The following is a 22745-nucleotide window of genomic DNA, read 5'->3' on the forward strand; positions in this document are numbered from 1 at the left end:
GGAAAATCTGTTATGACCAACATGACAGCTTGATGTTATCATCCATATCTGAGTGGATTTGGATTGATTGGTGTTCCCCTGCCAGTATGCTTATGGTAACTCATGAACATGGGGTGTTTTCTTTTATAAAAATACTATAAAATGCAAAAAGAATCAAGTAATCATCAAGTATCAAGTCAAGAAAATCAAGTAAGTCTCAAGTAAATAAGTAAGTAAGTATCAAGTAAATCTTTATATATATATATATATATATATATATATATGAAGATTTACTTGATTCTTGATATATAAAAAACTTAAAGGTTATAGCTACAACTTTTTCATCAAAATAATTAATTTTTCAAAAATATTCCATCCATAGAACATCTAGAGGGGTGCAGAATAAAAGTGTTAATTTTACTGCTAAAAAAAAAAAAATATATATATATATATAGTATATAAAAAATGATTGTTTTATAAATTTTGATGGGTCCAAAATATCTAAATATTTACATCTGGTTACATTGGCAATGTTGGCATGAAATAATCTCTGCGCCAACAGTACATTGATTGCATTGTGCTAATGCTAATGCTAACTAACGGTCAGCCGGTACTGTAACGTTTCCGGTGCAAACGTGATGCTGTGGGTTTGTCTGGTTCGTCTGCAGGTGAGTTAAATACGGCTAGCGTTAGCTTAGCTTTAGCTACTAGCCGGTAGCCGCTCCCTATACTCGTACCTGGCAACCGTAATTGAAGGTTGGCGCGGGAGCGGGCAAGTGTGAGTGTGACACTTACTGGCCGGAAGGAATTAACCTTGTAGCTAACACCTTTAAACAGAACAAAATTTGACATTGCTTCCAGATGTCTTTGAATTTAGATTGCTGAAGCCTCAATGAAAAAGTGGTTCTTTCCATTACAAATATAACGTACAGTAAATGATATCATACCATTAGTCAACAGATGGGACATTTGGCTTAAGCCATTTCTTTGTAATTGCTTTTCTAGCAGCTAAACCGAGTATCCCAAATAAACATTTATTTTTCACACTTCACACACTAGTAGTTGAGGTCTACAAGCCCAAAAAGAAGTTTGTCCCAGTTAAATGTAGGTAATGTCAGTTCCAAAAATGTGATGTTTTCATATGTGGAGGTGGGGATGCATCTCTCGGAGGCCTATCATGGATCGATGGATAGGACCAAGCTCGAAGTGGAATAAACCGTCAAAAGACAATGATCGTGCCCTGATACTGGCAGCAGCTGTTTGTTTGCGCTGATTCTGTGGCAGAAGTGACTGCTGGGATTTGATGCCTGGATGATTTCAATCTGAGCGAGTTCGGGAGGGCTGATAATAAGATAGAGAACAAAGACAAAGAGGGAGGTGAGGAGCAGAAAGAACAGCAAAAACCCAGAGGAAGGGAAGGAACGGGGAGGATGAAACAGATGACAGATAGGAGAGGGAGGCGAAAGCACCAGAGAGAAATGAGACTGATGATGTGAAGATGATGAGGATGATTAGGTCCAATAAGTCACGGAGGACTAACATCTGAGTGCTCTCAAGCTGTGTTCACCCTGCACTATCGCTTCCCAGTTCCTGCACATTTTTATAGATTCAGAATGGCAGCTATTATTTTCCAGATACCTGTAGACTCACGCACACATACATTTGTAAATGTAACAACAACTTAAGATGTAGAAATGTGATGTGGCAACAGCAACTGAGAACATTGCTGGCAGACATCGGTAGAAAACAATGCCTGCAGCTGATTTATTTCAAAACAACAAGCCTTTTTAAAAGTCACCCCATATTATACATCCACTCATTTTTCATTTTTTGTGCCAAAAGTCTCCATGTCTGCATCCATCCTCACCAGCCGATGACTCATGTTATGCTAAACGAAGAATGAGCATTGCTCTTGCTCTGCAGTGTAGGGGTAGTTATGCCTGGAGTTATGATTACACCGAGGAGAAAATGAAAGGTCTGAGCAATTATGTTCCAACATGCACGCTGGGATACAAGTATCTTTTCACTTTTAAACTTTTGAGAGAAGAGTTTTCAGATGAGGTCCACCACTCAAACTAATGTAGCTGGCTAATGACTTGCAACTTTCCTTTGGATGATAGCGTTTGGTTATTACTGTAATGAGTGGCCTTATCTAAAGTTATGGTCATTAAGTTGTGAGTGGACGTCACGTTTGGTGTTCAGGAGAGAGACTTAGCGTCTTTAATATAATAAGATCTGTTCCTGTACCAGAAGTCAATGCACAGTGCAAATTTAAACTAAGTACCTTTTAACTTCCTCCTAAATTCCTCACATTTCATGCTGTGACAGTAAAATGTCCCAGACGTCATCTTACCGATACGGGTGAGACAGGTGTTATTACTGCTTCCATCCTCTTAGCAACCAGAGTTTGTGATGTAGACCATAGGTGGCATTAGTCATCACCACCAGCAATGGAGTGGGTGGGCGACACTTGAGGGCTGCCAGACTTGTTGTTTTCAGCAGCAGCAGCAGAGCAGAGCAGCGCGAGGCGGCGGTGTGTTTTTTTTGACGTGCTGTCAGTTTAAGGATTACTCTTATAGTGTCACGATGATGACCCCCACATGTCCTGCACATTCTGCTTGTTTTATCACATTCAATGGGGGGGGGGGGGGGGTGAGTTTGTCTAAAGGATTTGTGCAGCCCAGTGAGCAGAAACTGGAATGTGACCAAGTAAAGTGACAGAGAGAGACAAGGCACTGCATTCCTGAAAAGCTCAAATCGAACAGGGCTCCATTTCAGCAGTTTCAGATTTATTCCCCCTTTACACAGAGGACAGGTTTTATTGAAAGTGGCCCGACGTGGATAAGCTGGAAAGAATGAAACCAAACAGCTCGCTAAAGGGCATTTATTGAAATCATTTGAAACAGTTACATTACAGTGGCTGAGCACAAGTTCTCACAGGGGTTAGCTCAAATGGGACCAAGAATTAAAGGGATAGTTCAACATTTTGGCATATTCGCCTATTGCCATAATCCCTATAGTCATAGGAGTAGGTTTACCTTTAATTATCGGTGCATGTTGTTTTTAGATCGGCGGGGCGGAGACGCGAGCTGCTCATCAACGGAGGCAAACGGTAATTTCGCCTTTCCCTTATCATACTCATCAAATACACAATCCGACAACTCCAAAAGACTCTTGTGGAGAAGTTGTGATCTGCACCATCACCACACTATGAGATAATAATCTAACATTACGAGACAGAGTTGCCTGAACTACATTCCAGACACGGCTGCTGGGCGGAGTGATTTCAAAAGTGCAAGTAGAGTATTTGCTTCATGTGTTGTAATGTTACATAATTATACATGATCATTTCATAGCGTGGTGAATGTGCAGGTCACAACTTCACAACTCCAACAGAGCGTTTTGGAGTTTTGGATTATTTATTTGATGAGTTTGATGAGGGAAAGGCGAAAGTACCATTCGCCTCCGTTGCGTTAGCTGAGCAGCTTGTGTCTCTGCCCCACTGATCTCAAAACAACATGCACCAATAAAGGTAACCTACTCCTATGACTATAGGGATTATGGCAATGGGTGAATTTGCCAAAATGTTGAACTACTGTATCCCTTTAAAGGTTGGCTGCCAAGAGAAACCGATCAGGGGGATTGAGTGTTTAGAGAAAAAACTGGATTTTCTTTACCTCCCCTCAGAATTGACTCCTCCTTTGGCCCATTACATCTTTCTGCCTGTGAATCTCTGGCAGATTTGCAGTTTAGCTCTCCGTCCTTTGTCTTGCCAACTTAATTAGCATCGGTGCAGTCGGCTTGTCAGACTTTAATAAACAGCTGTGAGGATCGAGACATTTTGATGAGGCTGTCAGCAGCTCTGTGGAGGGGGTTTCCAGCGCTGTGGGCGTGTGCAGCATCACATAGAGGATTATTCAGGAATCACACAACACAAGCTCCACTAGTTCAAAGAGATTTAATCAAATGTGTGAGACCTAAATACTAAAGCTGCATTAGAACGATAAAGTATGCTACTTGGTTTTGAAAACACTTTGCACTCAGTTTTTGCCTTCATTTGAATAATCTGAAGTACTAATCAATTATGGCTCATTAATGTCTCGCACTGGCGGTTGTGTGATTGTATAAGTTACGAGATTCAATCTGTTCATGTATTTATTTGCCTGCTTGATTTTTTTTTTTTGCCTGGCCAGACAATCAGGGAAAATGTTTCATAATCAATATAGCTGCTGTGGTTCACTGATCACGGATTTGCAGCATTATTTTAGTAATGACCCCAGAGAAAGTGACTGCTTTGACTGCCTGCAGCTCTGATGATGAGAATTTTTTCCCCCTCTAACCCACTGTCTGTTTACAGCATGTAGCAATTACCTCTCTTCGTTTATACTAAATTGTTGTCATTCCTGCTCTCCATGAATAATGACATACACCTCATTTCTGAATGCTTGTCGTGTGTATATATACCTGGATGTGGGAAGATACAGTAACACACATTTTACATTGTACACTCAAGTCTAAGCTGCAGGTGCTGCTGGCTCTTGGCTTTCATTTTTGATTGCTGTGAAATTATTAAAAGTAATGCACTGATTCAGCATCAATGTGTAGATATAGAATAACTTGGTGTATACCAGATCTTTAAATATCCATGATGCCAGTGTGACATATAGGCTATTTGTGAGTTGGTCATGTAACTGCAAAAGCTAATGCTTTTTTTATGACTTTGCATTTAAAATTATGCTGTTCATTAGCCTTGTATACCTTCCTGTCAATAAAAGACAGAGTGAAATTATATACTATATAGTGGGTGAATATCTGATTAATAAAAGAGGACCATACCTTTTGAGAGATGGTGAGCAGCGAGGCCATTACTCACAGCTCACCCTGGTAAAGATCAATACAGACCAGACTGAGTTATTACTGTATAGAAGATGAAAAATTTCTGCTACTATCAATTATGAAATTAAGCAGCTGTTCACCTACTTAGACAACTATTCTGTCACCAGCTATAAACACGTGAGCTGATTCCTCCGTCTCATGCAAATGAGAACAGAATAATCTCTTGGCTTTTTGGTGCAGAGTCATGCTGGGAGCAGTTGTTTTATTCATGGAACTGTTGAACATGGCCTATTTGTTAGTAATGTGGCCTAATAAAAGTGCCTGCATATTTTCAGAGGTTTAAATTGGAAATGGAAAATAATCATATTCGTGTGTGTGTGTGTATTTGCAGGCTTGGTGTGTGAGTAAATGCTGCACATATCTCTGAAGTAGCTGTATTCTGTTCTCTGTTCATCGGGGAATCTGATCTTTCCGCATATAAGACATTAAAGAGCATAATTTAAGGATCCCAGACATATTCTAAGACTAGATTTTTTTTACACAAATCAACCTGGTCTTACATGGGCATCTTCGTTTTTGTAATGGAACATAAGGTCAGGACCCATAAATGGGTAGTTGAACCTCTTTGCACGAAAACAGCCCTCAGCAAAACCAGAAGTTGACGAGCAGAAGCCTCCATGTGAATGCAGTGCAGTGCTGGAGTGCATGCATGCGTGTGTGCACTCCTGTGTGTATGAGCCTGCCAGTGGCACTGGCTAGACTTCTTCCCCCTCTCTGGCTATGCAGTGCACAGGCAGACAGCTCGCCCACAGCCGCACTAGCTCCACTGCCTTAATATGTTTTGACAGAGGAGGTATTATGACATGCTCTCAACGCCCATCTGCAGCACGGAGCATGGAGCCGAGGCGCGCCCAGTGATTTCGGTGCTTCGGACAGAGGAGGCCTGGTGGTCACTCGCTTAAAGGGATAGTTCAACATTTTGGCGAATTGGCCCATTGCCATAATCCCTATAGTCTTAGCAGTAGGTTTGTACCTTTAATTGTCGGTGCAAGCTATTTTTAGAACAGCGGAGCAGAGCTGTGAGCTGCTCAGAGCCACGCTACGGAGGCTAATGGGATTTCTTGGTTTCCCTCAACTCTCATGGACAAGTTGTGACCTGCACATTCACCACGCTATGAGATAATAACAGAACATTACCAGACAGAGTTGTTTTCGAGGTAAATTCATGCAAAACTGCTGATGCGCGTTCCCGTCGGGGGCAGTTTTTCGGCAAGCAGTCTCTGCATTTGCCCAGAAAACAATTCTTGTCTTGTAACGTTCTGTTATTATCTCATAGCGTGGTGAATGTGCAGGTCACAACTTGTCCACGAGAGCGTTTTGGAGTTGTTGGATTGTGTATTTGATGAGTTTAATGAGGGAAACCAAGAAATCCCAAGAGTCTCCGTAGCGTAGCTCTGAGCAGCTCGCAGCTCTGCTCCGCCGTTCTAAAAATAGTTTGCATCTGCAATTAAAGTAACACTCTACAGCTCTAGGTCCCCAAGTGCGACCATAGGAAAAAATCTGAGAAAAATATGTGCAGACCGGACCTAGCTCTCCTCCTGCTAGCTTTGCTACACTAAACAGTAAAGTAATGGGAGCAGCTTTGGCCTCAATATAATGCTCAAAATATCACTACACATGCTTTGCAACATCCACCATTTCCTTACCACACAACTGAGTCTGCATAACTGTTATGAACTGTTATATGAGAGAGCAGTGTTAACGTGTGTTTTTATCCATACCTCTGTTTACTCTAGCTTCCAGGGTCGACCTTACTAGTCGACTGTCGAGCTCGGGACTGTTTCCATATCAACAAAGACAAAAAAATGAGGAAAACATGGATTTAGGAAGAAAAAAAGATTTTGGATGGGGAAAAAAAACAGACGTAAACACTGCTCCCTCATGTTAATGGGGTTATGCACACTCATTGTTGTGTGGTAAGTAGGGATGCACATGATTAACCGTTTAACCGTTAACCGATAACAAGAACTTTGACCGATTAATACTATCGGTTATTTATTTATTTTATTAGCTCCTTATGTCATCAATTCATGGGGGCGTGTCGACACGTGCAGAGTTCACGTGCCTTCAGTCATATTTCGCAGCAAAAAGTTATACAGGAGGACTGACAGTATGTGCAGCAGCCCCCATGAAGGAAGGTCAGACAATACATGTAACGTACACAGACATAGATGTGAATCACCTGTAACAACGGCGCTGGAAAAAAAAAAAAAAAGAGGACGTCGCTGCTCTCCAGCCTGTTCACCTGCAGCTCTCCTGCAGCTCCACAGAGGAGCTGTCAGAGGAGCTGTCAGGAGCTCTGCTGCTCCTTCAGCCTGGTGTTTGGCTGCACTTTGTATAAAAATACAGTTCTACATTGGATGATCTAACCTCCAGAGCGCGATCAGCTGAGACAGAGCGCACTGATCAGCTGTCGCGGTAAGGAACTGGTGGATGTTGCAAAGTATTTTTTGAGCATTATATAGAGGCCAAAGTTGCGACTAGAAGAACTGCCCTCATTACTTTGCTCTAACTGCAGTGTAGCGCAGCTAGCAGGAGGAGAGCTAGGTCTGATCTGCACATATATTTCTCGGATTTTTTCCTATGGTCGCACTCTGGGACCTATAGAGCTGTAGAGCGGTACTTAGAGAAAATGACCGGAATTCTCCTTTAATGCAGCTCTCCATATCAAACCTGTCCATGTTTCATGAACAGCAGCGGTAAGAAAATCTGGTTAACTCCTGCTGTTTCCTTTTATCCAACATCACAAACACATTTTTCCAGTAATCCCTTATTGCTCTCATTTTTTTTTTGCTTTGCAACTGCACAACGCAGCAGCGGTGTCAGTCTGGCACAACGTGGTGTTGCCTTTATCAGCTCTGTCCCTAAAACTCGGTTTTCCTTTTAATCTGGTCTTTTTCATCTTGGTGGCAGGAAGTGATTCATCTTGCAGAATCTGGGTTGTACAATTTTTAAAAGGCTTCACTGCAGCTCTCTTTAGGTTTCCTATATATGCTGCCCGAGCCCACATCTAATATGACCATGTATTTTATGAATATTCTGCAGGAATCTGAAGCCACTAAGTAGGTTAATAGTCCTTTTATAACTTTTTCCACCATGTCCTATTAAATTTGAGTTTCTTTTTTAATTTCATTTGAGCGTGACAGATCATATCTGGCTCTGGTGGTGGTGTTGCAGGTTCTACCAGCTCTTCTGATGTACCTGAAGGCGTGCGAGGGGTTTGAGCAGCCTGTTCAAGGGTTGACTGCAGCACGGCCGCACGAGAGAGATCAAACCTGGGGCTATACTGCCATCTGTGTCATTAGATATAAAGTACATTAAGCCAGCGCTGCCTGATGTCTGTGCATGTTTTTTCTCACTGTATTGCTGTTGGCAGATGACTCAACGCTGTGCAGTTCTCTGCTTCACCACATCGTGTCTCTGTGCTCAAATCTGTCTCGTTACTGCCGCTGATGAACTCGTCTCCATCCCTCCTTCTCCATGTGTCACTCTCCGGCACATGTTGATATCCTTCTCCTACCTCAGTCCATCCATTCCTTTTCTTTTTCTTTTTTTCTTTTTAGATTAATTTTTCATGACTTTGACTGTTTACTTGTAATCAATGGAAACCAGTCCACCCACCCACGGGCACTTAGAGCGCAGACACAGCCTTTACCAGAGCTGATTTGCTTGCCGTCGTGATTAAATAATACCACAATGATAACTGAGCAGCATTCTCATAAATACATTATGGCTTTAACTGCTGGATAATAATGTTTGGCAATTAGGATAGAAGTAGAGGTGGAAAATGCAGAGGAAGTTGATTTAGTACATACAGATTAACATTTATACCTATATTATGTATACAGGGACATCACAAGTCTGACCAGACCTCGTCAGGCATCAGTCTCTTTTAGCTCACATGTACAGTGTACAGTATGTTCATATATCAGCTGTTAAAGACAAAGAAGATTGTTTTCTTTCACCATCACCTCCCTGTCTAGTGGATTAAACGCTCAGCCCTCCATCCACAGCCTCACCTCTCTCTCTCTCTCTCTCTAATCCCGAGGTTATACTATCAACAGATGATTGAATGTGTTTCACGAAGGCTGGAAACTAAAATGTCATGTGGAATGACGGTGCAGTGCATTATCTGTTTCCTAAATGAATTACTAATGAGGGTTCAGCTCCTGTGGCTCCTCTAGTTACATTAGAAACATTCAACTTAAATAGCTGCTGTAAGTAAACATCTGGCATAAAGATAATGCTAATCTATAGGTTCAGGTTTAGGTTCAGATGTGTACTTGTACTTATAGATTTGTTTTGTAGTCAGATGATCAGATGATGACATCCTTCTGACACATATAAAACACAATACAAAACCAACACTTATGAGCTGACATATAAACATATTTTATCCTTACAATAATAATTGAATGTCTCTCTGTGCATCGTTCTGGCTGCAAACCCATCATCCCTGTTTTGGGACATTAAAGATACTTTGACTTTTTGTTTTGACATGATGCTAAAAGTGCTCAAGGCTCCACCAATCAGGACATAAAATAGAGAAGGGTCAATAAAAAGAAGAAATTAGATGAAAATATGAAAATTAATGTTAAAAAAGGGTTGTGTGAAAAATGGGAGTTAGAAAAATCTCAGTTTAATTCATCCTAGTCTCCTGCATTATCCTGTGTACTTGACCTGTTGAGCCTGCTGGCTGATGATGGGAAAATCACTTGCTCAGGCCCCTCCCCCCTCCTCCCCTCCGCCTCAGGTCACAAGTTCAATTCAGAAATGATCAGATACTTCTTGAATGCTTGTGAACTTTTGACTTGTTGTTATCAAAGCGCATGTGGGTAGAACGCAGTGGATCTGTGGTTTCACACTCCAACCTCACACAGGGAGGTGTTTGTTCACGGTTCCTCCTCTGTCATGTTCTCGCACATCCCAATCTCGTTTGCAGGTTTCATTAAAGAGCTCTGTGGTTTATTCTTCTCGTTTCAATCCAAACACACGTGAGTCAGACGGATGATACAAGAAGGAGGAAACTGCGGATAATGAGTGTCACTGTAAGTTCAGCTGGCTGTGTGTGTGTGTGTGTCTGTTGGAGGTATGGTGCCATGTGCAGGACATTTCCCTGCTCGTTGTCTGATGCGTGCTGTGGTGAGCTCAGTTCTCCATGACAATCAATCAATCAAATTGAAGGACACGTCCAGTCACAGCGTGTCTGTCCTTTACATCTCGACAACATCTTGTGTTTGCTCCTGCGGGGGGGAGGGGAGTCTTGAGGAATTCATACTGAAATAAACTCCTCAAAGTCACACTGACAAATTAGATCAGATTAAAAACAAAATGCAGAATGCAGTTGTTTACATGTGTCATTGTGCATCTTTGCTTCAACTTTAACTGGTGCCAACTCATAATAGAGATTTGTTTAATGCAGTGTTTCTCAACCTTGTTGTCGGGACACCATGTGGCGTCACCTGGAATTCAAATGGGGTTCCCTGAAATGTCCAGTAGCTAATTGATTTAAAAAAAAAAAATTACAGATAAAAATATTTTTTAAACTAATTATTATTCTTTTTAAAATTATGATTACAAATACCACACACACACACACAATCTTAAACATTCTATACTTTCACTTTCTGGAATATAATTTGAACATCTTGATTGACGTCAAAATGGGGTCACGAGCTAAAAAAGGTTGGGAACCACTGGTTTAATGGCACCATTTCTACAGATTGATTTTGATTAATTACATTTAATCTATGGGCTTGTCTCATGCAAGGTGTGCTCCAGGTGTGTGTCTGTGTAAACAAACACGATCATACCACTGCGTGTTTGTTTAGGCCACCTGCTCATTTGACTGTCTTTTGTCCATACAGTCAAAAGGATAACAACAGCTGAAAGAAGCTGAATAATGGACAGCTCTATTTGAACGTGGCTCCATTTTCCTGTCAGAAGCTCCTTAACGGGGGGGCTCAGAGTCACTGGCACGTTCCTGTGATCAAAGGGAGCCGAGGATCATTTCATTTGACCGGTTGGGTTATTATGTAAGAGGCGGTTGGGGAGCCCGTTGGGGTTGGCCAACCCGCTTGACGTTACATCGTGACGACGCGTGAATCTCAACAGACGCACGGGGACCTCACATTCCCATCAGGGATGGAGGAGCAGCTCCATAACCAGGAGACACACACCGCTGCTGCCCTCAGTGTGTCTGAGGAGCCCGTGATGCGGCAGAGAGGGAGACGCTCTCCCTCCGCCTTCGCGCAGCGCCAGTGAAACGGGGGATGCGGTTTTCCGGCGGCGTCGGTCGCTGACTGAGCCTGTGCTGACACCAGGAGGAGGAAGAGGAGGAGGAGAGAACATATTGGCCGCTCTCTGCTGGAGGTAACTCTAAGGGAGGCAGGAGGGGGAAACCATGGCAGGTGCAAAGCTGACGCCCTCGCCCTCGGAGATCGACCCAGACGTCAAGACCGATGTGCAGAAAACCCCAACAGAGCCCACCTGGGTCAACCCCTCCAGCCCGCTCCGGACCATGGGCTCCTTCGGGAGCGATGCCGGCCAAAGGTAGAGACAGAGCTGCCTTCATGCCGCAGATCGGCACCAGAGTGGGCATGATGTTTCTGAATGCAGCTCGCTTGCAACACATGCAGCATCCGCGTTAATAACATGATGCTGCGAGCGCGCGCGGTGCAGCAAGTCTTTCTAGTACAGGCGAACTTGGCTCGTAATTATCCTCACGCAAAAGTTATAAGGCGCGATCAATACCCCATTATCTTTAAATCTATTCATGCGTAAAATGATATTTCCGACGAAAATTTATAGGAATGTGCGTGACATAATCGTTACGCACCGGATGCTATATTCTGAGCATTATCGCGACCCGTGCGCCGATTTATGAGTCAGTTTCATGGTGGATGCTGTGGCTGAATGAAGGCACACGCTTCTGCCGTCAATCATTTTCTCTCTCTCAGCACCACACAGATACATTTTAATGACCGCAGTGTATAGTGATTACATAATTCAGTGCATGCTGCATACCCATTACAGTTTTATGAATCCTGATGTTTTTATAGGTTGACATGACAGAACCATGGATGGAATAAAAATGCAAACCATAGGGGGGGTTGTATTACCTCCATATTTTGGATAACCCTATGCATGTGATATTTCTGCACATGTCTGCACCACTCTGTACTGTGAGAACACTCTCCTGCCATTTGGTAGCCAAATTAGATTGTGGTTTATGTGAAATGGGCTGAACCTGTAATAACTGAGGGAGGCATTATTGTTTTTACAGAGAGAGAGAGAGAGAATAGAACTTGAGAGCTGCAGATTGGTACTCTTCTCTGCAGGTTATATGGTTATATCTGTTTGACTGAAAAAATGGAGAGTTTGGCAGTGTTTCAGATACCACTGCACAGCCTGGTTGGTGCTGCAGTGTGTGTTCTGTCGACACTATTTACTGCACACTTTTCCCCCTGGCTTATGATATTTATTTGAGTGCATTGGTATATATTTGTGATTAGAAATGTGCAATCTGAACTAAAACCTAGATAATTGTATTATATTCATGTGGTTTTCAACTTCTGCAAATTGATAAAGCTGCAAAATTTACTAAAACAGAAATTTGCATAGTCCATATAATATTAGTCCAAAATGGTAAAAGATGATGTGCTTCAAATATTGTAGTCTAATCTCAGAAGCATCATCACCATTACTTAGGCCATGAGGTGTGACTGTGTGAAATGTCTTTTAAATATTAATAAAATTCTAACTCTCTCTCCTTCACCAGAAACTGTAATTTCACATCAATAATAAAGAGCTATGGAGAAATGCTCAGTGATGCAACTCCACCAATACCTCAGCACTTTTCACAGTTTTTTTTTTTTCACTCAGCTGAAAAACTCCAGTAAACTCAGTACCTATGCGTCTGTATTTCCCGTGGAGCATAAATGTCTCTTCTCTGAGCGGCTATTTAGTGTGACAGACCGGTAAAGATGTCACGGTGCGTTAGAGTTGGCAGCGTCATCCCTTGTCTAAAGAATACACGTGTGGATTGGCCTTGAAGATGGGTCAGAAAATCTTTGCACAGTATTTTCAGCTCAAGGTGATATCCAAACTTGCTTGGACATCTTTCCTTTTGCTTTCCTGTTTTCTTTTTTAATCACCTCCTCAGGGAAGTGCATTGTGTTGATCTGTGCACTTTTTGGCCAATAAATGTGTACACTTCGCAGTTGCAATACTTTGACAAGCTGCCCCCAATTATAAACTCTACCATTCACCATCAGCACCTTCAGGTTCACACTTCTCAAATGTTGTTGTGTTGTCGTTCTTCCTGCTAAACCTTCTGATGTTTGCTGATTGAAATCATCTCGGTCTGGAAATGACAGCTTAGCTCGGAGCGATGTGTGCAGTGTTCTCATAACGCTAACAAGAACTGAGGCGGTTCAGCTAAGGATGCAAGAAACGATGATGATGATGATGATGATGATGATGATGATGACTCCATTAAGGATGATATTATTGAGTTACCTGTTCTCAGCTGCTGACTTTGATCTTCATGGCAGCTGTACTGATGATGTATGTTTGAGCTTCTGATGAACAAACAATCTGGTTTCTGTCAACCAGTACCATCTAATGGATGTGCAGCACGTGTGTAGTGAGCGTGATTTATAGAGCAGGTAACAAAACAGTGGAGATGGAGAGAGGTTTAGAGGTTGACATGAATGGGGCAGCTTGTCATCAAAGCTATAAAAAAAAACATAAACAAATTGTTATTGCCACCATTCAAATCTGCTCCAGCTCCTCCCATGTTGCCTGTCTTCCTCTTTTGTGTCAAATGTCCAGTAATTGCAAAATGTATAGGGGCGCTATAGTGGCATTAATGTAAATGATGGCAAAGAGGGCAAAGAAGGTGGCAGTGACATATAGCTGCAGCTGCATTTAATATCACTATTACTGCCGGTGAATAATAAGCCAGAGCTATAACATGCAGTGATGGAGATGATGGATCTCTATGCATGTGGTTGAAGTAATGACTGCAGATCTCTAGGAGCAATCAAAATCTTCGAGTTAACAATAAAAAACAAGCTGGAGAAGGAGCAATTGGAGGAAGAGCATATAGACTGCCAATGAGTTTTAGAGAAAATGAACAGTATTGACTGGAGCCGTATTGCAGGGCCAGACTGTTTGTACGAGGAACTAATACACAATATCTGCGAATGGCCGGAGCTGTGAAAACCTAATGCATCGGTTGGCCAGTTGCCCCGGGTAACCGGATTAAGACTGCCGTCAACCATTTGGGTTGCTGCCCTTAGGATGAAGTTCTCATATCTAAAATGAATGGGTAAATGTCTTGCCCTGGTTGACCCCTCCCCCCCGTCTTATTACTCTCTATCAGAAAGGACAAAACTTGATTTTTTTCTGTGGGCAACAATTGAATCGAAGGCAACTGGACTTGTATTTGTCTAGGAATACGTTTCGTCTCTTATCCAAGGGGCTTCATCAGTTGGACAGTCAGACAAATACAAGTCCAGTTGCCTTCGATTCAGTTGTTGCCCAGAGACATGACCTGGATGAATGAGAATATCCACATTCAACTTGATATTTTATTTCTGAACTCTACACACGGTGCTCGTCCCTGAACGTCTCCTGCAGGCTGACAGGATGTAGTCAGGAATCAGAGGGCTTTCCAGGGTGTAAGATGCGATCAGTGTGGGATTTATGTCCAGTGTTCGTGTTGAGAACGAGTGCAAGTGGAGGGAGGGGTGAAAGAAAAAAAAAAAAATCAATAATCTAGCCCATCAAACAACACAGCCTCTGATGAATATACTGTGTTTCTGCATAATTTAAAGCACCTGGGAATTCCCCTTCTCATGTGTGTGTGTGTGTGTGTGTGTGTGTGTGTGTGTGTGTGTGTGTGTGTGTGTATGTGGGATTGTCTGTGCTGTATTGACATCCAAATAGAGTGAGCTGGGCGGCCAGCTGAGGAGCTTCTTGGAGAATCTTCAAGAACAGAGGGGGTTGACCAGCTTTTACACGCAGGATGTGGTCAAAACAGATACATTCATGCAGATTTATTTTGGCTTCCTCCACACTTACCATAATGTTGCCTTATTGTGAAAAATCTGCTTGGATAATGGGCATTTGCTTTACCCGGTTGGTGTGCCATAAATCAGAATTTTTAGAGCCAAGTGGGAGTCGTATATTTACTCGTGCCATATTACTGGATGACTTGGGTTTTTTTTTTTACTGGATGTAGGCCAACTGAGCAAGATGAGAAGAAGTAGGGCATTAGATTGACTGATATGCAGTATCGACATAATACCACATGCTGTTGTTTCAGCAACACTGAGTCTTCAAAGAGCACAGATGTCTGTCAGTTTAAAGCAGCAATGCAGTGCCTCTTCAAAATGAAAGCTACACACTTTGATACTGGCTATTTATTTATGTTGCCCTCAGTGTAACTGATGCTTTGACATAATGAATGACAGTGATTAATTTCTATATTTTTCTTGCATTTCCGTTCAATTGACAGTTAAATTGATTAAATGGAGGGAAAGCTATGCTGCAGCACATCCTTCAGCAGGATCTGAAGTCAAGCTGTAATGGTTACATGATATGTTCGTCACTCAGTAAACCAGTAGATCCAATAAAAGAATCAGGAAGGAGGATATCTCCTTGCAAGAAAAAGAAAGATCCTATCCGTAGGTATAATTGCTGGCACAAAATATAAACCACTGGTGACTTAGATATAAAAGTTTCCTTATCCTTATCTTTATTTAACTATGCACCAGAGTAAACTTTCATCCTCCCTCCCCTTCTGCACCTTTTTGTTACACTTTGATGCCATTATCCTCTTAAAATGGTGCAGTGTATTATCCCTCTCATACACAATCTTATATGGATTTGAGGGTTAGAAATTAGTCTGTTGAGACTTAATCCATATGTTGAGTTCCACCCGGCATAATAATAAAATGAAAGTATGCCTGGGATAAGAAAGATTCATTAATCTGCAGCAACCAAATGAGCCTCTCTTGTGGTGTGAACAGGAGTCATTTGGGAAGGCAATGGGCTTGTGCACGGTTTCCCTGAATACTAGATTAGTGTTGACGTAATGAAAGCAGCAGCTCACTAGTCAACAAACAGGATGTTATTTTACAGACCTCCTCGGTGCTTGTTTACAATCGTGACTATTTTATATTCTCTTTTATTGTAGGATGCCGGTCTTATTCTGGTTGCCTGCTGAAAACACAGTCCTTTTATACATGGTTTTTAACATTATTACCAATAGAAAACATCTCATCTTCTCAGTTTTACATCTGAATAACTCTTTACACTTTCTACATTCATTGCTGCTCAATTACAACAGGACTAGAAGAAACATTTGTCCTCTGTTTTGTCATACTGTTTATTTATAGCGCCCTGCTTTCACAGAACAATTATACTTTCATTTAAATTTGAGTGCCCAAGGTTTAATGAGGGGCTTTAACGTGGCTCTCGGGGTAAATCACATGTTGTCCATCATTACTGTTCATTAAACCAGGAGGAGAAAATGTCTCAGCAGTTGACTTGAGAGTTGAGGCGCAAAAATAACAAGTTCCCTGGTTGCTAGGCTCTCTCCTAAACAAAATTAACTTTTATTAAGATGGAGGATACATCTGAAAGCATGCAAGTGGCCTTTAATTACGCCACAGCTGCACTGTCGGAGATAATGTGTGTGTTTGATTGCCTGTTGTAGGTAGCAACAGGCGTATACGCGCATAGGCCGAACCATTGATCCAGCTTCTTAAGAGCATCAATTAGCAGGGAAGCAATTGGAAGGCTAGAGGAATGTGAAGATGTGCGACATTTTTAGCAACGCTGTCAGTCTCAAGAAGCTCACGTAAAAGACTCCAGAAAACGCACATATCCAGAGGTGTGAGCTAAGTGCATAGCGGCGGCTGGCGCTATCACTAACCTCTGATCGCTCTGTTGATTGCAATGGAAGGGAGGAGCGTTATGATGGAGTAATATGCCTGGCAGAGAGCTCTTAATAGTGCTGTTAACACTGAGGCCATAATTGTATGGATGAATCTCTTGTACGCACGAACAATCAGCGCTTAGAGCTACTACACAACATTTTGAGCCTCTTTTCGGTCAATAGATGTAATGATACGCTAACATTTCTGGTAACTCCACTACAATAATCATATAAAAAAGGAGCTGTTCAGACGAGTCTTTATATGTGCCACACAGTCCAAAAAATACATCTTATAGCACAAACTGTATGATGACAAACCTATAGTACCTGTTGCAGGGCCATTACCGTTCATAAGTATAGACAATAATAACAATGAGGTGTCCAGATGCTCATATATGAAAATAATTAAGTATTAATGAGGAAGTTTTTTTTGCTATAAAAAAGCTTTGTTTGAATCATGATCCAAATTTTTCCCTTCTGTTCATTTGCTTGTGATCATTTTAACTGTTGGTTGAGCTTCAATTTCAGTTTCAGTTTATTTTATTTTAAAAGGGACAATGTACATTAAAGCAGATATCAGTGGAATGTTTTTGTTAATATAAGTCCTAAATAGTCCTATTTTCCGTCAGCAATCACTTACATGAAGTATTTCAGCCTAAACACGAGTCTCTCCGTCACTCTGCTCTGCTGTAACCCGAGGAGAAAATTTTCCTTGTGGGATACAAGTGTTATCCAATGAGGGGAGAGAACGGCATGAAGGGCTGTGTGTGCAGCCAAGGGATGCGCGTGAATGTGGTGACGTAGCACGAGGACCAATTGATGCCTGACAAGGGCGGGGGCTGCTAACTCATGGTGCGTTCAAGGAAACTCGTACTTTGTGTTTTTCCTTCCTGTGAAGTCATACCAGTTCGATCTGGTACGAGTTCACGGGTCGGAAGTTACGAGTGGCCGTTATAGGGAACTTTCACAGACAACAGGACGGTAAAAACACGAGCTACGGGTTACCTGGAACGCTACCAAGTCGTAGTTGTGACTTGAAGCTGTAACTTACGGTTTCAAAAGCCTGCCTTGAACACAGCATTAGCCGAAACGGCCGTGCCACTGATATCTGCTTTAATGAAACATTGTAAAAAACAAACAAAAAAAAAAAAATGTAAATGCACCCGAGTTAGCTTAAATAGCTAGTTTTCATTGTTAGTCCCTCTGCCTGATTGTAAAGGGCAACCATTAAAAAGAGCAACAGTTAAATAAAATACCATATTGCTTGTTGTATGAGTTACCTTAACCGGTGATGCAGCAGCCAGTGATGCAGCAGTAAACAGACGTGTCCTATCACAGCTCTTCAGAGGGCGCCTGCCAGCCAGTCAGGGGAAGGTATTTTCTCTGAGAATGGTGAACCAGAGTGTACCGGTGCTGATGAGTTTGTCTGACGTACAGAGCAGTACTCAAACATGTAGCCAATTCAGCTACAACTCAGCATGTTGTTGTTTTGCTGGGGAAATCCGGGGTTTAGTCTTTCCTCTTAACCAGGTGTTAAGTTACTGTACCAGGGCCAAAGTTAGTCATATTTTTGGACAGGGGAACTTGAGCTGCCCCTCTGGCATGCGAGAGAAAAGTATCAAAGCTGTATAGGGGGGGAAATGACAGGCATTTGGAGGCAGGTGAATGGACTGAAAACTACAAATCCCATTTGTCCTTGAAAGTGGTGCAGAGATAATGTACGTGTGTGAGGCCCTCCCACTTCAGATCAGTCAGTCAGTGAGTGCATGAGGCAGTTCTCAGTGAATGTAATTGAAAGCATACTTAGAAAGTGCTGGTCATTTTCAACTTGTACTCCCGGTGGCTCGGCTCACACTTGTGATCCCAGAGGTGAGATTCAATTTTCTTCATTGTTATATGTACTGTATCCTAATCAGTGTGAGACTTCAAGGGCATCACGGCGCTAACTGCATGTACTGTATATCTGGATTGAGTTTCTTTTGATTTTTATGCAAAAAACACAGAGGGAGAGAGAGAGAGATGGACGTGGTGGTGCTTCAGTGTATGAGTTGTAAGCTAATGGAAGCAAAGAGAGTCGGTGTTTACCAGCAGGCTGCTGGAGCTCAGCTCTTAGCAGCCACATGACCTTTTATTGCTCATTAAACTGCTGTCAAATAGTCACCAAATGGACAGTGAGACAACAACAGAGGAGATGAGCTTGGTGTTGTTATGTACAATGTACCTGAGGAGAGGACTCATCGCTTCATAACTGCTTTATTTCATTCCTGAACTAACTTCTACCAAGGAGAGGTGACAGCTGGTGAATCGCGCTACATCATCAGTTGTGTATCTGTCAGAGCAGTTCAATGTTAGCGTTATTGAAAAGTTTTTCACTCTACTGGCAGTCCATCATTTTTGTATCGTATCTTTTTATAAGCACCACTGCAGGTCTAAACGAGAATTAAATGAAGCAAAAATATTGAATCGAATCCGGCTTCAAAAGATGTGGAAATTCTTGTCATAATGAAACATGACTGATAACTGAAACCAAACCAAAAAGGTAATTTCCAGACCGGTCAAGGTCGTTTAAATACGAGAAACTCACTGAGAATGATTCGACAATTGTTGAGCATTCATTCACTGTCATGGTACTAGAGAGTTACAACTGAATGCCATAACTTTTTAGTAATGCGTACTGCTGAAAGGTTCTTTATCAATTACTGGGAAGGTGCAGGTCGTCTCTTGTGACCAAGCTGCTTCCTGTGGTTTAATGGACACACCATTAGTCCATTTAAAAGCCATAAATTCAAAGAAATTACTTTAGTTCCCATTAAATATCATAAGAATGATATTTGCTATTGAATGGACAAAGATAGAAAACAAACAACCATCAGTACAGAAGCTCTTTCTGTTTCTGTGATGAGACAAATGACCTTTTTTAATTCTGTTGTGTTCCTTTGACTTTTTTCTGACTTGTCATTGCAGGAAAAAACACACTTGTACATAATAAGTTTAATGATTGCACAATTTCATTAGTGCTTCCTGGTAAACAATCCCACGGTGTAAACATGCTGGAGTATCTAAAGGGAAGGCAGCCATGATTAATGTCATTAGTCACACCGAGTGGCTTGGTTCCTGTTGGTGTCTGATTCAGCCAAGAACTCCATATTGTGCTGTGTTACTTGTACCTATGTTGTCACTTGGGTTGGTTTTCCTTTGCAATTTTGCATATTTGAAATGAAAGGTATGTGCAATTTAAAACATTTGTAAAAGGTCGTACTGTCTGAATCTCTTGTATGTGCAGTATTGTACATAAAACTCAAGAAACTCAACGGTTGAGCCTCAGAACATGGCTTCTCCAGGAAGTAACAGCCATAACGTCCGCAAGTCCATTTGTTCTGTTGCGTTTAACCTTTGACCACGAGCCCATCAAAATTGTCCATGTGTCATAGAAGTCAATATCTTGAGTTTGTCTCTCTGTCTGTCAGTGTCCTTCAGTGTTACACACTTCCCCTGTTCTGGTCGTCTCAATAAAACGACCTCTGAGACTGACCAATGGGGTGTGTCCACTGATCCCCCTGTGGTTTGCATTAAGTGTCCCATCTGTTCCTCAGTCAGCTGAAGCATTTATTATTTTTCTAATTAAGTTAATGTATACCTAGTCTTTGCCTTGCATGTATCCTGTCAATTATCAGCTCTGAAATACATTTTATATTCCCATTCAAGCTCAGAATATGCCAATTCCCACTGTAAATGTTTCTATTTACTTGTGTGTTGGTGGAGTTTGAAGGTGACTCAGTGAAACCTTGGTGGAAAAGTCTTGACAGTAACGCCATGACTGTGCAGTAAGAAGCAGCTGCTCAAATACATTCATATACTTTCCTTGGACAATCACAATGGATTTAATCAACACATTATTGAGTGTTCAAGAAAAGTTGAATCAAGGGCAACTGGACTTGATTGTTGATAAGTGGCGTCTTCAACCAGAACTGAAGGTATCTACACCCAAGTCCCTTAAATTAACTGTGCTTGTATTAGGGATGGACATTTCAAGCAAAAGCACTATTTGATAATCACTGGGAACTATTCGACCACTCTTCAACAGTTCGACCCTCATTTTAAATGCGTAGCACCGGCACCAGAGAAGAATAAAATCCATCCATCATTTAAAGATGGAATTGCAGACTGTGATGAGAAGCGGTACCAGACAATATTGTAATTGTACCGGTTTAATTAAGTCCTCGTCAAGTCTCCTCTCCCAGCTTAAAACTATCTGAATAAAATATCTGAAAATTCTCTGGTCCTGCTTCACATCAAAGTCTGCACCTTGCAGAGTTTGCATTGCCCCTCAGTTTAATTTGTTTTTTTATTTAAAAGAGTTGCACAATTTTGAACTTTCTAATGGCTGTAAGAGTCTTTCCATATTTCTCCTCATTGTGCACCAGTAAAAACAAAGGGAACATTTACATTTTTTCAGACAAGTCGATAGTCTCATAAACTATTCAGTTTTTTTATGATTTAATGACCATTTGAATATTTGAAAATCGTTGCCCATCTCTAGCCTGTATAACCATGATGACCTGGATGACCAAATCTTCTTCCATGTTTTACTGGAACATGATCCAGCTAACATGGTATAAAATGGCAACTGGCGCCTTCTTACTGCACAAACTGTTCAGATTCTCCCTCAAGTCTATAAAATGGTTGCAATCTGACTCAAGATGCAAGTGAATGCAAATAAACTGCAGTGGTGTCGCTGCAGTGGCTCAACCTTTCCTTTCCTTCCCTTCCCGTCCCTTTGACCTCGACCTCGCTCTCTCCTAATCTCTGCCTGTCTGTGTCCATGTGTGCTGCATCCAGGTATCAGGAGGAGTACAGTATGGACTCAACCAATGCCCAGTAAGTCCCTGGCAGCATCATGCTTGCATGGCATGGATTGTGACTGCAATGGTTAACTGTACACAGGACTGATTGGGAAATTTCTGCGAGCACCAAAGCACTGTTACTGTAATTTTTCGAATTTCACATGGATGTTAAAATATGTGGACTTAGATGTAATGCCTTGTTTGTTTGGAGGTTGTATTGCTGTTATCATCAAAGTGGGAAATGATTGTTGTGGTAATGATCAGATATCCAGGAATATCTAATCCGTTTGTGGCTCCCTTTTCAACAGTTGTTTCAAAGACTCAAAGACAAAACAATTAGCCGATCCTCTATTACTATCACATGAAATCCTACCACAACAAATGGTGAAAAGGCAGCTTGTTTGTGTGTTTTAATCAACTTGTACTCGGTGTATGATATGATCTATCTGTCTTTTTGACTGAATGCCCTCTGATCCACATTTTGTCGGTAATGTGAAATCTGGAATTAACACATCAATCACGTGAGCAGAGGTGAAAAAATCTCCAGGCAAACTTAATATAGCTAAAGCTCACATTGGTGAAACATGTCAAGTGCTGTTACTGTGCATGCCGCTGAATCACTGATCATGAGATTGTGAATACCTCAGCTTCAGACGGTGCAATTGTTGGAGTGTCAGGTTTTTTTTTTACCACATTCACCTCAGGGAACACTGAAATGCTTCAGTGATGCAAAAGCTGCTGAGATGTGGTGATGGAAACATGTTGAAACTGTAGCATGGAGGCCATTCTGTGGTTTAATAAGTAAATATACAGTAATAATTGGTGTTCCCGTGAAAATGATGTTAATTTTGCTCTTTGACTGAAATGCTTTGGTTTTGCATTCAGTGCTGCAAATGGATTTGTGTTGCTTGATACGTGAAATAAAAAAAGGCAGCAGCGAATTTACATAATTCCAAGAGCTGCTTTTGATAATGTTTTAAAGATACAGATCTGAAATTGATGAATGGCAGCATCTGTCAGCTCTGTGTATGCAGGACTTCAGGAATGAATGAGTCTGCAAGAGTGGGAATGTCCAC

At 41.6% G+C, this 22745-nt stretch overlaps 1 protein-coding gene across 3 annotated transcripts in view; it reads left to right on the forward strand.

Moving 5' to 3' along the window:
• Nucleotides 1-22745, forward strand: part of kcnt1b (potassium sodium-activated channel subfamily T member 1b) — an 80784-nt gene that overhangs the window by 10139 nt on the left and 47900 nt on the right. Inside the window, exon 4 of one of the 3 annotated variants that reach the window (XM_085786293.1) lies at nucleotides 21665-21703. The exons of the other annotated variants lie outside the window; for them this stretch is intronic. Coding sequence (XP_085642419.1) covers nucleotides 21665-21703 — 39 coding nt within the window. The remainder of the gene's footprint in view (nucleotides 1-21664; nucleotides 21704-22745) is intronic. 3 annotated transcript variants of the gene reach the window in all.

This window comes from Trachurus japonicus, chromosome 9, assembly GCF_045865225.1.
Source record: "Trachurus japonicus isolate A0001 chromosome 9, Traja_1.0".
Taxonomy (NCBI): Eukaryota; Metazoa; Chordata; class Actinopteri; order Carangiformes; family Carangidae; genus Trachurus; species Trachurus japonicus.